This window comes from Aethalodelphis obliquidens, unplaced genomic scaffold (assembly GCF_003676395.1).
Source record: "Aethalodelphis obliquidens isolate GAN/ISIS:26980383/991018 unplaced genomic scaffold, ASM367639v1 scaffold43, whole genome shotgun sequence".
Lineage (NCBI taxonomy): Eukaryota > Metazoa > Chordata > Mammalia > Artiodactyla > Delphinidae > Aethalodelphis > Aethalodelphis obliquidens.
This window is the reverse complement of record NW_020837987.1, coordinates 10,608,657-10,625,015: the sequence shown is the minus strand read 5'-3', so window position 1 is coordinate 10,625,015 and position 16,359 is coordinate 10,608,657. Positions and strand designations below refer to the sequence as shown.

Sequence of the window (16,359 nt, the reverse complement as noted above, 5' to 3'; positions counted from 1 at the left end):
AACAGATCTGTTATTACATAAGTATCTTAAAATATAAAGAAATTCCTATTGAATATTTCACTTTTACAAAATTTAGTAACACTGACGTGCTACTCACCTTTTCTATTTGAATTTCCTAATTATAAGGTCCTATTTTATGATTTCTATATTAAAGGGACGCACATTCTATATTTTGATATGTACTCACCAACTTCACTTTGAAAATCAATTTTTCAATCCACCGCTAGGAAAAAGTGTGTACGTCAGTCACTGAATAAATATGTTTGATGAAATTACCAAATTTCAACAAATAATTTTTTTCTTTTTATCTCAGACCAGAGAGAAGGAGTAAAGAGATACAGAACTTGACAAAAGTAATCTACTTCAAACAGCCTCTTTTCTCTACTTAAGAAGTCTTGATGAAAGTAATGCTAAAACCCTTGGGAGACAATCACATCAAAACCTAGATGGAAATGTGGTGAATAAGAAACCAACGATCATTTCATTTACTAAGAAATGTTTGTCCTCTGTCACTGTCATTAGTAACTCTGACACTTAAACCTCTGCCTTGACATTCTTGATAAAAGGGTCAACAGTATGTTTTCTGTATTGCAAGATGAACAATCCATTTTCAGTAAGTCTATACTGTCACAAAAGATAACTGAATTTGTACTGTAAAAAATTAACAGAATATTAGACAAAGTCCAAGATAAGATCCAACTTGAAGTGAGGCTGGGGGGAGACAAATGGAGCTAATCATAACAGGATGATGCCACATTCATATTACAAATTGCAATACTGAGTGGTTTTCTAACGCTTCAACTTTTTGTCTCCCTGGATTACTTTTAAGGCCACATTTAGGTTAACTGCTCTGAATACAAATTTTTATGAAATTTTGGAGGGGATTGCAACATAATTTTCAAAAAGTTTTTCCTCATTAATTGGACAAATATCGAGCACCTACGAAGTAGCTGACAATGTTCAGACTGTAGATTCAGAACAAACGTCTCTACATTCGTGGAGTTTTTGTTGTAATGGGCATAAATTTTGGCACGTCCATCATACTTTTTTTGTACAAGCCCTGCTAAAACTCATACTAAGGCTTCTCTCCTGAGTAATATTTGATAGAGGTCAAAGTTCAAACTTACTACACCATTTACCAGGGTTCTCTGCTGTGTGGCCTCCTGACTACTGGGACATGTTGAGCTATGGTTGAAACACTGACTTTAATGAAACAAATGATTTGTTTTTCTTTTGAACTTGATGACTGGAAGAATTCACATGACACCTGAGTTGTTTTTTTTGTTTTTTTTTAATCATTTTATGGAAATTTTTTCGTGTGTGGGCTCTCTGATGGTCTTACCACTCCTATCACTTTTATAGGATTTATCAGCAGCATGGATTCTGTGATGAATTGTTAGATTGGAGCGCCAACTGAAGCTCTTACCACAGGTCTCACATTTGTAAGGCTTCTCCCCTGTGTGCACTCTCTGATGAGACTGTAGCTGTGAAGACCGACTGAAGACCTTACTGCATCTGTCACATCTGTATGGCTTCTCTCCAGTATGAACACTCTGATGAAGCTGAAGACTTGAGGCCTGACTGAAGTGCTTCCCACACTCCCCACACTTATATGGTTTCTCTCCTGTGTGGACTCTCTGATGCATGTCGAGGTTCAGGCTCCACTTGAAACCCTTCCCACACTCCTCACATTTGTATGGCTTTTCTCCAGTATGGACTTTTTGATGGGCTTGAAGGTGTGAACTCCGACCGAAGCTCTTCCCACACTCTTCACATTTGAATGGTTTTTCTCCACTGTGGACTCTCTGATGGGCCAGAAGATTTGAGGCCTGCCTGAAGACTTTCCCACACTCCTCACAATTATACGGTTTCTCTCCGGTGTGGATTCTGCAGTGAATTTTAAGATCTGCTCTACGACTGAATCCCTTCCCACACTCTTCACATTTGTATGGTTTCTCACCGGTATGGATCAGCTGGTGGTTCTGAAGTCGTGAACTCTGATTGAAGCCCTGCCCACACTCCTCACACTTGTAAGGTTTCTCTACACTGTGGGCCTTCTGATGGATTTGAAGATATGAACTCTGACTGAAGCCCTTCCCACATACCTCACATTTATAGGGCTTCTCCCCTGTGTGGACAACCAGATGAACTTGGTAATGGGAGTTCCTCCTGAAGCTCTTCCCACACTCATTACATTTGTATGGTTTCTCTCCTGTATGGACTCTTTGATGTGCCTGAAGGTTTGAACTCAGAGTAAAGCCTTTACCACACACATTACATATGTATGATTTCTCTCCAGTGTGGACTCCCTGATGGGCCTGAAGACTTGAAGGCCGACTAAAGCCTTTCCCACATTCCTCACATTTGTAGGGTTTTTCTCCTGTGTGGACTCTCTGATGAATGTATAGATTTGAGCTACAAATGAAGCCCTTCCCACACTCCTCACATTTGTATGGTTTCTCTCCCGTATGGACTCTCTGATGGGACTGAAGGTGTGAATTCCGACTGAAGCTCTTATCACACGTGTCACATTTGAATGGTTTCTCCCCAGTGTGGACTCTCTGATGGTCCTGAAGGTGAGAGGCCTGACTGAAGGCCCTCCCACACTCCTCACAATTGTAAGGTTTCTCTCCTGTGTGGACTTTACAATGAATAGTAAGTGCTGACCTACGACTGAAGACTTTCCCACATTCCACACATTTGAACGGTTTCTCTACAGTGTGGACTTTCTGAGGAGTCTGCAGCTGTGAGCTCTGACTGAACTCCTTGCCACACTCATCACACTCACTGTGTTTTCCTCCCATGTGAACTCTCTGATGAATATGAAGAACCGAGCTGTAACGGAAGCCTTTTCCACACTCACTGCACATATGAGACTTCTCTTTTGAGTGTAACTGCTGGTGAAGATCAAAGGTGGAGAGATCAGTGAACGTTTCTTTACATTCATTACACTGGTAAGGTTTTTGTCCTGTGTGAATCATAGTATTCTGATCCAGTGTTGAAACCCTCATGCTATCTTTTCTATAATCACTGTAGCCGTAAGATTTTGGACCCTTGTGTACTCCGTGAGCATCAAGGTGATGTGAAATCCAACTGATGGTGTCAACATCCTCTTTACACTGACACAGTTTATTTTTCATGGATATTTGCTGGTGTCTATTCTGATAATTCTGTGACTCGGTCAATGAAGTTTTCCTCCAAGAATCCTGGGCTCTCAAAGTTGCAAACCTTGGATTTCCAGTATTACTGGGATCACCTGCTTTATCATTTAATATATGGTTCTCATCTTCAGAAATTTGAATAGAGAGTCCTGCCCCAATCTGGCAGGGGGAATCAACTTGTTTGTGGAACTGACAACTATTTATCATGGAGTCTTGGCATCTGGTTAAGTCATTTGCAATTTGTTGCCAGATTTGCCGGCAGGAAAGCTCTTCACGTGATCCTCTGTCTTGAACGGCCCTCAACTCACTTTGATTGTTTTCTTCTATAAGGACAGAGAATTCAGAGATGTGGACACGTGAAAGCTTTGTTCAAAGATTCAAGATTTTACACTTAAGACACAGTATGAGACTTTAATGAACCTGAGGATGGTTCAGCTTATCTTTCACATGACAAATGAAGTTCTCTGGTTTATATACTAACAGAAACCAAGAGACGGTCCATTAAACTCCTAAATACTTAGCATTAATGAAACCCATTTAAAACCAAATGACTACCATCTGATATACTATTTAAATCATCTTTCAAAAATTACATGTCATTCCTACCACAATACAGTATCAATAAAGACAAGCATTTTCCTGTGCTCACAGCTTTAACAGTGCCTGGCAGTTAGTCAGGGCTTAAGAAATGCATGCACAGGTGAACTCAGTTTGATTTCTAGGATTCTCTACAATTCTGAATCCCAGGTTAAGTTTGAACCAAGTCAGAGAAGCGAAAGAGCTTTTACAAGTCAGGTATCAGATACAGGAAAAGGACTGGAAAGTACAGTTTTGCTTAAGTTGAAAGGCTGCACCAGAGGTGGCAGTACACCAAGGGGGTTAGTGCTGAGGAGAATATGAAAGGTGCTAAAAATCGGGACTTCCCCAGTGGCACAGTGGTTAATAATCTTCCTGCCAGTGCAGAGACACAGGTTCGAGCCCTAGTCCGGAAAGATCCCACATGCCGCGGAGCAACTAAGCCCGTGAGCCACAACTACTGAGCCTGCACTCTAGAGCCCATGAGCCACAACTACTGAGACCGTGTGCCACAACTACTGAAGCCCACATGCCTAGAGCCCGCGCTCTGCAATAAGGAAGCCACTGCAATGAGAAGCCTGCGCACCACAACAAAGAGCTGCTCCCACTCGCCACAACTAGAGAAAAACCCGTGTGCAGCAACGAAGACCCAATGCAACCAAAAATAAATTAATTTTAAAAAAAGGTTATAAGAATCAGTGGGGGTAAAAAAAAGCATGAAGACCTATGCACTGGATCCTTCTGGGGCATTTGTGCTGCCTAATACGTTCCCACACTCCCCCTGCCAAGTAGGAGTCAAAATTTAGAGGCTAGGGAAGAATGCTGTCTCTTTAAAAACAGCATGGAAAATTTTTGGACACAGATACATTGGTCTTTAACAAGAATGAGTTCCAAAGTGAAGAATGGGGTTTATGAGTAAGCTGGGAATAAATTCCATAGCTTGTGAGAAGTATTGAGAAGAAACAGACTAGAAACTATTAAAGAATGATCAAATCACTCAAGGTGACATTATCTAAAATGCCTTCTACAAGATACATACAAATGCGCACACACACACACACACACAATGTTTGTAGAGCTAACAAAGATCGATTTCTTATTAGTGAGGTGGGCTTTGGAGGAAGCAAATGGGACGCATCCGGGCAAATCTTTTAAGGGAAAGGCTAACTCACCAGCTGGCTGTTTTCTGAGACCTGTTCTCCCCTGGTATAAAGGATAAGGAAATAGAATTTTCTTTCCTTCTATGGGAGAGCTACCTAAGAAGTAGACATAAGAATCCTCATTCAAAACAGTATTTCCTCCCCAAATGAATATGCTCTGCTACTACGAGCTCAAGGAAAGTCACAGGGAAAGCATTTTACTCAGTTTGGTTATAATTACAGGTTCTATACATGTTTTTTGTGCAAGTTGATGAGGGCCAACTTGTACAGAAAGGCAAACACACACATACACACATCATGGGCACCTGAGAAGTTAGAATTAGGCTAGGAATTCATTTGAAGACAAAACAACATTTGGCAATATCCCTTATTCACTCGGATTTGTTCACCGCCTACTAGCTATTTTCATGGAAGGCTAATTTCTCTATCCATTAACTCATTCGTTTATTCAAGAAATATTTAAGAGTCCCTGTCATGTACCAAGACTATGCTAAGCACTGAGGCTAGTGAGCAATAAACATAACAGACCAAATTCCTCCTCCACTCCTGGATTACCCTCCAGTGGAAGAAAGAGAGGTGAGAAACAGGTGAACAAAAATGTACATGAGTGAAACGCTTAGAGACAAAACAAAGCAGGGCAGAGAGAGTAAGAAAGAGAGGACTGTATTTTCCATAGGGTGGTCAGAGGACAGCCCTCTCATCATCTTTAAGGTGACTGACTGAAAGAAGAGGCCTAAAAGATTACAGGTGAAAGAGTATTCCAGGCAGAGAGAAGGACAAGGAAAACGCTCTGTGGCAGAAGCATCCTTTGCAGGTCTGGAAAAGACAGGGTAAGAGAGAGGAGAGGTGATGTATTCAGGGAGGTGGTTGGGAATGAACAGCAGCCCACAGAAGACTCTAGAAGCCACTTTAAGTTGTTTTTATTCTAAGTAAAAGAAGCCACAAGAGAATTTTGAAACAAGAACATAACCTGACTTAAAGTTACAAAAGATCACTTTGCCACTTAAAGAACAAACTGTGGGAGGAGAAGGGTGGGAACAGGTGACCAGTACAAAGATTATGCAATAATCCTGGAAAGAGATTTCCAACTGGGACCAGGTGATGGACAGCACAGGGCTGGTGAGAAGCAAAACAGATAGCGAGCTAACCACAAGAACTCACGACTGCTTGGTTCTTACCTAGATTTCTATCTGGGTTGCTGAATTCATCAACCAAAGCCTCTCTTCTCTTTCTATATTTTTTGTATCTCATCTGAAGAATGAGAACATGCAAAGTCACAAGTTAACATGAACGGGCTAGAGCTAAAGTTTACTAGAAATTTGAGTTCCAACTGCATATTCAAGATATTGAAAGCCGTGTTTTTCAAACTTTGTATCATGACCCATTGAAGAAACAGCATTTATTTCACAACCTAGATACACATGTAGAAGTATACATTACTAAAACGAAGCTTGAATGACCTGTTTCTAACCAATGTCTATTTTCATGAAATCTGTTCCCACTGGCTCTCACACCACTCATGCCATCGCCCAGTTTTTGCTGCAATGTGTTGTACTCTTCCTAAGAAACTCTGATATTTTCTATACTATTTTATTTCATTAAAAAGTCACACGTAGGGCTCAATAAATTGGCTTTATAATCCACTAATGGCAGGGAGGGAAATCTGAAAAAGAATACATAAGGTACAACAAGATACTGTCGATTTACAGTTCTTTTACAAAATAAATGAAAAGGACCTGAAACACACTGTTTAGAAAGACCAGAGACATCCTCTCGTGTCCCACAGGAATTGTAAAAGTCTGGTCCCCAAACTCAGGGAACCATCTCAAGAGGCCCAAAGCCTTGAAACACCACGGTCACAAAGACACTCGCAGAGAAAGGCTGTCCTCACCCACTGAGACCAGGTTCCGGAAGTTTTCCACCATCACATCCTGGTACAGCTTCCTCTGGGCCGAGTCCAGCAGCCCCAGCTCCTCCTCTGTGAAGGCCACGGCCACGTCCTTGAAAGTCACCGCCTCCTACGACAAACACCACCACCTCAATCTTATACCCAGTGGCCAGTGGAAGAGGGGCAGCCCCGAGGAGAGGAGGAAGGTGGGAAGTTGCTCTGGCTCCTGTGCGGTGTGCAGACTCCCCAGCACCCCCTCCCTTCCATCCTGCCAATGCCACACACTGACTTTCCTCAGCCTCACCGGACGTGCGGCTATGAAACAGAAAGCGTTGTGTATTTACCTGGGGCTCTCAGACAACTCATGAGTAAACTCCCTAGAATTCTAACCACTGGATCCTGAACTAAAAAGCTTTCACTTTTTAATTATTATTGCCAAGCGCCCCAGAAACAATTACCAATTTAGTCCCGGCAGTATTTCATGGCACCTGCTTTCTCATTGAGGTAGGAACCAGATGAGAAGGAGTGTTATACGTGGAAATTAACCAAAAGGCCATGCCAGGTCTCTGAATGAAAACTCTCTCTTTCCCCGTTTCTGTCTTTTGCTTGAATGCAATCCTCTGACTCCAGACCCTTGGTTTTCTGGGTGAGTCTGAGTTGGTTCCTCCTTTTTTCACAACCCCTATTCTTTATATTTAAAACAAAGATGAAACCAAGCACCTCTTTATACAATTGTTCTGAGGTGTCTATGCAGTGACAAGTGCTTTAAGTACCACTGGATTTTTTAAACTAAGGTCATGTATTACTCTGATTAGGAAAAAAAATAAGATGGAAAAAGAAACAAACCAGTAAATAAAATACACAAAGGGTCTGACTCAAACATGGGGAAGACTGAATCTAACTCTGGTCATGAGAAAACTTCTAACAATACGTTATCTTTTCTGCGTGAAGCAGCAGTTTGATCCTGCTGTGCTGTGCTGTATTTGGATATTCTACCAAAAAACATCCAAGGCACCACATATAAAACATACCTCTTCAATTCTGAATACCTAAACCTAGTATGTTAAGGGCAAAAAGAGGCAATATTCTTCAGAACAGATATTTTGGTAAAAAGGTTAAATCAGGAACACTGTCACTGTAGTGTTCCTAAAACAGTAAAAGTCTTTAAACTAAATGTCTGTGAATAAAGAATAGTTTAAAAAATAGGTGCTTAAGTTTGTGGGAACAGGATAAAGCAATTAAAAGTGAATGTTAGCTAGTATTAAATGAAAAAAACAATTTAAAACTGTATCTATGTTATAAATACAAATACACAGCTATGAATACATATGATGAGGAGATTACAGAAATATAAAAGCAGCTAATTTGTAAGCAGGTAAGCAGTGAAGTGGAAGATGTCCTTCATTTCCCTTAATTTTTCTTTTACTTGTGAAATAAAAAAATGATGAAATAAAACAAAAATTAAAACTGAAACCAATTAAATGTAACAGGAATTTTTTAAAAAGCACACATGGCATACTCAGGTCCTCATATGCTTAGACTCTCCTTGAAAGAGAAAAACCCATATGGAACTATACTCAATATTTTGTAATAACCTATAAGAGAAAAGAATCTGAAAATATATGTATATGTATGTATAACTGAATCACTTTGCTGTACACCTCAAATTAACACAACATTGTAAATCAACTATACTCCAATCAAAAAAAAAGAGGAAAACCTGTGTCCAATCTGAGTACAAAAATGGCGTTTTTAACAGCAAGAAAGGCAAGCTCTACTCACCTGGAATGTGCTCATTTTCTCTCTCCTTCTGGGGAAGTGCAGAGTCCTAGCAAGACAGACAGGGAAAGAAGAAAGAAGTCAATGGAAACTGGTTAAAAAAAAAAAAAAGTCACTAACCCACATGGTGCTCATTGTGAATTACCAAGGCTCCCAGTCCTCGGAGTGGCTACAGCTGATTATGCTTGATGAGCAGAGCCCCACACGGATACCAGATGCCCCCGTGACCCCTCTCAGTGGCTGTGTGAGGAATGACCTGCCCATCCACACACAGTGGCTCCCTCACAGTGTGCCTGCAGCTTCCATAGTGGTTATTCTTATTCTGGGTATGGTGTAAACAGAGACCATGGAAGTAAGAGTAGGTTTTGGAGCCAATATGCATGGGCTGTGATCAGGCTACGCCATTCACTAGCAGTGTCATCCTGGGCAAGTTATTAACATCTCTTCGCCTCAGTTCTGTCATCTGCAGGTGGGGGAGAACAATGGCATCCACCTCGTGAGATCGTTGTAAGGTAGAAAGCTCTGAGAACACCATCGTCAGGGTTTCTTATTTCTTAGCAACTGTGGTGAAGCAGATGATATTTTAGTTAGAAATTATCCTTAGAGATGTGATTTCTACCAGCAGAACACTGTCAGACATGTGGAGGTCATAGTTGTTGCCCTGTTATGTGAGAGTCTTTAGACTTCTGAAAAGCTCTGCTTGTCTTCCTAAAGATTTTCTTACTGCAACAATAATATTTAAATTGACATGGAGAACTTTTTACAAAAGATATAAAAATACGTTGTTTCTTTTTAAACAGGAAGTACCGTTTTGACAATTATGCACAGAGGTAAAGAGAACTAATAAAAGCCAGGATTCTGCAACAACAATAAAAAATAGTTTGATAGTCCATACCTAATTCAAATTAAAAGAGACAGGAATCTGAATTCTAATTATATCATAATAAATATAGGAAAGTTTAAGAAATAAATGGGAGTTTAAGAAATAAGTGGATAAGACTCCACATTCCCAATGCAGGGGGCCCGGGTTCGATCTAGTACAAAAGATGGTAATGATTCCACTCCCCAAAGCCTGGGAGAGATATATCTTCACAACTTCTAACGACCTGCATTTTGACTCTACGCTTGCTAGCTGTCTTCTGCTCAATTCAGGATTTTGAAAGGGGCCCTGACAGTTGACAATAACTAGTGGGGGAATAAAATCATTGGACTAAGTAGGGCTTTGGTGAATCCAGCTCAGTTTTATCTGTGACATCCAGCAGGGTCAATTTGCTCGGCCTCAGTTTCCAGAAAAGACCCTCTCTTGAGCTTCTCGAATTTTCACGTGCATGTGAATTACTGCGGGATCTTGTTGGAACGCAGCCTCCTGGGCCCCCTATGCAGAAATTATAAATCAGAAGGTCTTGAATGGGGCTCAAGGCTGGGCATTTCTATCCAAGTGATGCCAGTGCCGCTGGTTTGTGGACCACAATTTGAGTAGCACTGCAGTGTAACATCAGTCCCACACAAAACAGCCTCCACTACACAGAAACATACACAAAGAGTAACCAGACAAAAAGGCACTAAAACATTAACAACTGTTATCTTTACATCCTAAAGTAATAGATAATTAAAATTTTTCTTTATGTATATATCCGCATTTTTCCATAATGATTATGCTATTTCTATGATATACATATTATTTGAAATAAAATAAATGACCCAGTTGAGAAAACTATCTTAAAAACTCATAAAATAGGGCTTCCCTGGTGGCGCAGTGGTTGAGAGTCCGCCTGCCGATGCAGGGGACACGGGTTCGTGCCCCGGCCCAGGAAGATCCCACATGCTGCAGAGCGGCTAGGCCCAGTGAGCCATGGCCGCTGAGCCTGCGCATCTGGAGCCTGGGCGTCTGGAGCCTGGGCGTCCGGAGCCTGTGCTCCGCAACAGGAGAGGCCACAACAGTGAGAGGCCCGCGTACCGCAAAAAAAACCCTCATAAAATAGCCTAAATCTTGCTCTCAAGGTACCAACCTACTTTCATGATATGATTCTAGCCAGTACCCTATGCTCAAAGAGAATATACCAAAGGGATTAGCAAACTCAGGTGCTGGACTCAAACTGCCTGGGTCCCCACCCCAGCTCTGCCTCCTACTATCTGGGTGAGGATGGGCCAACAGGGTTGTGTTCCCTGCCCGCATTTCCTCATAGTTAAAGTAGAGAAAACAGCAGTACCAATTCACAGAGCCACTGCCTGATGGAAATGTGTTCATTTGCATAAAGCTTTTAGAATGGAAATTAGTGACCAAGGCTCAGTTATAATCGTTACCCATGTCCCATACATTCTACAATTTATATGAATATCTTAAGTAGAAGAATGCCAAGTCCTACTCACGTAGGGCTCTGTTGCCTCTTCCTCCGTGCAGTGCTTTTTGAGAGGTCAGGGCTGGAGAAGGGAAGGAGACTGTGAAATACCAGGGCTGTGTTTCCATCCCCAATAATTCATACCGCAGCCCCTTCCGCCCCCGTACCAGCTAGAAGTCCTCTCCTTCCAAAACAGGCCAGGAGTCCAGGACAATTCAGCTTCCTGGGCTCACAGAATCCCGCTGCGAAATGGGTGCCTCCCTTATTAGAGTAGTATTAATAAAAACAATGTATCAGGTAGTTGGAGACCTTTTACTTGTGCTATCTCGTTTTTTCTCACACTACTATATTAAGAAGGCATTCCTTTTTTCTCCCTTTTACCGAACAGCAACGGAGGCACAGAGGAGTTAAGAAACTCACCCAATGTGACGTCGTATGAAGTGGTAGAGCTAGCTCATACGTGGGGGACGGGGTCAGGTTAGGGGTGAAGAAAACCGGGGAGACCCTAAAACCCCAGGAGGCACGACCTGAGCCCACCCCATCCCGAGTACGTTACCAAACGCAAAGAAGCTCCGCCCGGGGGACGTATATCACCACTCTAGGCTCTCAAACCTCCGCTTTTAGCCTCTCCTCTTTCTCCACAAATGAAAGGTCTGGAAAGGTTGGCCCCAGGCGCATGTCGAGGAAGCTTAAATGGGTCGTGAAGAGCCGACCTGAAACACCATAATCAGGCAAAAGATGGCTGCTACGTTGTCCTCCTGGGGCGGAAGTGCCTGCGACTAACCCGGAGCTCCTGGACCACATTTCCCAGAATTCCGCGGGGAAACGTTTACAGCGAGGCGTTACTGTAGCTGCAGTATATGGGACTACACGGGTTTACGAGCTCTGGACTACATGTCCCAGAATGCAAGGGTGGGTGTGGGTGTGTCTACCGGCACGAGCTCTGGACTACATGTCCCACAAGGCTGTGTGTGTGCGTGCGTGTGCGTGTGCGTGTGTACGTACGTATGTGTGCCGGCTACAGTACCGCCTTTCTGCACTACACTTCCCCCGAAGTTTCGAGGGGAAAACGGACAGAGCCTTACCCCCCTGATGCGGAAGTGCCCAACGTCCCTGGTTTTCACTTTCCGGAATCCCTGAGAAGGTCTCAGGCAGTCTTGCCGTTCTACTGTGTCGGCCTCAGAAGAGTGTAGATTCTGTTCATTGAAAGGCGTACAAGCTCAGTAGAATTTTGGACGTCTTCAAGAGGCTAAGCGACATAAAGGCATTACCAGCCACAGAGGCTTCCTGGTAAACCCCAAAGAGTTTCACCATTGGAATAAGGGGAGAAGGAAACTGGGCTTTCTTTGGCAGGGACTGAAGCCAAACGCCAAAACACCTCATTCCCTGAAATTGTGTAAAGGTGAACGTGTTTTGTTAGCATCTTACAACCCGTGCAGAAGCAAGTGAAAATCCTTTCTAGAGACAGACATCAACATCCTAGGTCTCAAGTTATTTCTGTAATTATAAAGTCTGTGACATTGATATTTGACCAAGTGAACTTTAAGGGGGAAAAAAAGCATTACTTGACATACGGAGGGACACTTCACAGTCATAAAAGTTTCAAGTTATCAGAAACTAATAACTTCAGCTCATACTTTATAAAACAAAAATTGACAGAACCATGAAGAGAAACATTCAAATTCATAATTGGAACTGGAGATTTTAGCACATATATAGAGGGAAATGTTGAGCCTTAAAAGCATATATTAAAGTAGAAAGGAAGTTGAAAATTGATTCGGAAAACATCCATCTCAGGAAGTTAATAAATGAATAATAAAACTGAAGAAGGCAGACGGAAAAAAATAAGATCAGATTAATGAAATACAAAACAAAATAAAGTAGATCTCACACACACCCACAAAACAAAAATTAAACAAAAAACAAAACAAACAAAAAAACAAAACAAAAAAGATCATCCATAGTATAAACAAAGATTTTTCCAAAAATTTGTTCCAAATTCTTTCAGGAAAATATCCTCCAAGAACTATTCCTGACTTAAGCCAACATAGCACACAGGATTTCTTTCCACTACAAGTAAATTGAAATCTTGGATATAGAATGATGAAATATGGTAACATGATTAAAAGTTTTATTTATTCACCTCCTGTTCCCTATGGCACCCTCCACTCCCTTCTCTACCCCGTAAGCTACCATTCTAATTTGTTTGATGTGTTTTCTTTTGGGTGTGTTCTTGTGCAAAATGTGCACTTGTGTATATTTTCAATTTATATAAATAATATTGTGTCATAAAATTCATTCTGGCGTTTATTTCCTTCATTCAGGAGTGTATTTTTAAGATTCACCCATCCGTCTAATGTTTTGTAGAATTCCATTTTCTGCACCCACATTTTACCTATACTCTTCCAAATGCCATGCCAATAACAATAAAATAAACATCTTCTTACATTTCTGTTTATAGACGTATCTGAGAATTTCTTTGGAATACATACCCGAGTGAAATTATTTCATAGCAAATGTGTATACTTTAATAATATAGCCAGATTGACCTCCTGAATGGCTACACCAAGTCCAGATTACCAAGAGTTGCACGTCAGGTTTTTGTGCAACCACTTACCTTCATTTGGACGACTCATCACCCTGTTTTGCTAGTGTATTAAATGTATAGTAGTATCTTTAGTTAAATTTCTCTGATTTCTAATAAGTTTGATCTTTTTTTCAAATGCTTGGTAGCTTCATCTATGTCTACTTAAACCTTTTGCCCCATTTTCTAATGTGGATGCTATCATTTTCTTCCTCATTTCTATTACATATTCTGATTATTAATACCTTTTCAGTTTTACCAATTACAAGTATCCTTTCCTAATTGGGCACGTGTTTCTAAAATTTTTCTATTGTGTTCTTCATGGAATAGAAATCTTTAATTATAAGATATAAGATAATAAAAAAATAATTTCTTAATATCTGTGCTTCTGAAACTCCTCAGATGAAAAAATATATTTCTACCTTTTAAAAATTAACTTTCTAGACTTACCTTTCACATGTAGGTCCTTTAAATATTTTGGAGTCTATTTATGTACATTTTATTACATGGGATCCACTTTAATTTTTCTCCAAGAGAAATTCTTAAAAATAATGATATTCATGGCTTGAAGATTCAATATTACAAAGATATCAGTAATCCCCAAAATGATCTATAGGCTCAATCAAACCCCAATAAAAATATCAGCATTTTTTCCCTTGGAGACTGATGAGATGTTTATAAATATTATGTGGAAAAGCAAAGAGCTAAAAGAAGAGCTGGGACAATCTGAAAGAAGAATGAAAAGAAAGATATTAGTCACATTAAATCTTACTATAAATCTACAATATAAGATAGTCTGGTGTTTGCTCAAGGACAGACAAGATAATAGACATCAAAATCCATGTTGAAACAGACATTATAACAACGTGTAAAAAGAAAACACTGCAAGGAGTTCCCTGGTGGTCTAGTGGTTAGGATTCAGCGCTTTCACTGTGGTGACCCTGGTTCAATCCCTGGTCGGGGAACTGAGATCCTGCAAGCCACGCAGCACGGCCAAAAGAAAAAAGAAAGAAAAGAAAATACTGCAGCAGAGAGGGAAAAGTCTTGTTAATACAGTTGATCCTTGAAGTAGGGTTCAAGGGGGTTAGGCGTGCCAACCCTCTGCTAAGTTGAAAATCCAAGTATAACTTATAGTCAGTCCTCTGTACGTACATGGTTTCTCCATAATCGGCAATTCTGCATCTGAGGATTCAACCAACCTTGGATCGTGTAGTAGTGCAGTATTGACTATTGAAAATAGTCACTTGTGCACTTGTGTAGTTTAAACCCATGTTGTCCAAGGGTCAACTATTGGTTCTCAGTCAGCTGGATATCCATATGGGAAAATATTAATCATTACAGCATAGGATACAAAAATATAAATTCCAGAAGATCTGCAGACTTAAATTTGAAATGTATACAATGATGCTTTAGGAAAGAAACGTAAGATAACAGCCTTTTTGCCTTGGAGTAGGAAGAATTTCTTAAGACCAAAAAAATCACAAACTGTGAAAGAAAAAATTGAAAAATTGGACTATTTTAAGGTTAAGAAACACTGTAAATCCAAACGCACCACTAATGGGCCAAAAGTGAGAGATATTTTAAAAACATCTATGGAATAAAAGACTCAGATGCATCCCTCATGCCCATGCATTCTTCAAGGGTCAACTGTATCTACCAAAGTTGAATATATATAACCCTTTGGTTCCACCCACAGAAATATCCCTCAAACAAGTGCACAAGGCATGTTCTAGATTGCTCACATCACCACTGTGATAGCAAAGAATGGGGAAGTACCCAATACCCACCAATAATAGGATTAATAAATAGATTTTGATATGTTTACACACTGCAATAATATCCACCAATGAAAATGAATCAAAGTTATCCACTCCCAACAATATGGATAAATGTCATGGATATACTGTTGAGCAAATGAAGCCAACACAAAATAGTACCTATTACATGACTCCATTTACATAAAGTACAAAATAGGCTAAGTGAATCTACACCATTACAAATTAGTGGCTACCATATGGAAAGGAAGGTTACTAGAAAGAGCCAAAAAGGGATGTTTCTAGGGCTTGGGGTTTGTCCTGGTCCTCCAAGAACTAGATGGCAAAGTGCTGAGAAAGACTTTAATGAACAAATATTTTATTAGGGAAAACATCAGAGAGAAAGGGGCAGGGAGCTCTGGAAGGCTGACAGAACCGAGCTCATAGTGCAAGTCTGACCCTGAGTGAAGATTTGGAAGAAAGATTTGGTAAATCATCCTAGACTGCCTTGTAATCTAAGTAAAATCCTTCAAGGCTGTCAGGGAGTCCTTGAAAAAAGGTCACTGGACAGAGGAATCCTGGTCTCCAAGAAATGGCCTGACTTAGGATCCCTGCTGTGTTGACTAGGAGCAATCGGGGCAAGACTGGCCTCCATGCGAACGTGGTGACGGATTTAAGAGCAGCAGCTGGGACCTTTGGTCAGTTATGCTCCCTGTGGTCATAACTGTGAAATAGGAGACTCTCAACTTGGATGCTTCCTTGTGATAAGATTTGGTTGTTTATTTCTGTCAGTAATAATACTGAAGCAACGTTGCGTCCTTCTCAGTACATCGTATCCCAGAGATCTAAAATGTTGGTTTGTTCTGTTATTGATAATGTTTATCTCTTGGCTAAGGTAGTGTTCACCAAATTTATACCTACTGTATTTCCTGTTGTGATTAATACTACTTTGTGGAGAGATATTTTGGGTTTTGTAGCATCCTGTTCCTCATAAACTTTCAACCAGTAGTTTTATAATTCATTGATTATTCTTGCCAGAACCTATAATTACTACAATGGTTGTAAATAATGATTTTTACATTACATCATTCCTTCTATATATTTATGGCTTGGCATTC

At 40.6% G+C, this 16,359-nt stretch overlaps 1 protein-coding gene across 4 annotated transcripts in view; it reads right to left on the bottom strand.

Moving 5' to 3' along the window:
* Positions 1 to 16,359, bottom strand: part of LOC113605974 (zinc finger protein 227) — an 88,136-nt gene that overhangs the window by 29,573 nt on the left and 42,204 nt on the right. Inside the window, exons 1-5 of one of the 4 annotated variants that reach the window (XM_027079770.1) lie at positions 11,460 to 11,944; positions 10,935 to 10,985; positions 8,568 to 8,613; positions 6,789 to 6,915; positions 1,395 to 3,484 (exon numbers count right to left, since the gene is read on the bottom strand). In XM_027079770.1, coding sequence (XP_026935571.1) covers positions 1,395 to 3,484; positions 6,789 to 6,915; positions 8,568 to 8,582 — 2,232 coding nt within the window. In that variant the 5' untranslated portion in view covers positions 8,583 to 8,613; positions 10,935 to 10,985; positions 11,460 to 11,944. Of the gene's footprint in view, positions 1 to 124; positions 3,485 to 6,075; positions 6,149 to 6,788; positions 6,916 to 8,567; positions 8,614 to 10,934; positions 10,986 to 11,070; positions 11,125 to 11,459; positions 11,945 to 11,988 lie in introns of those variants that run through there. The other 3 variants (XM_027079769.1, XM_027079755.1, XM_027079756.1) reach the window with 3 other exon arrangements.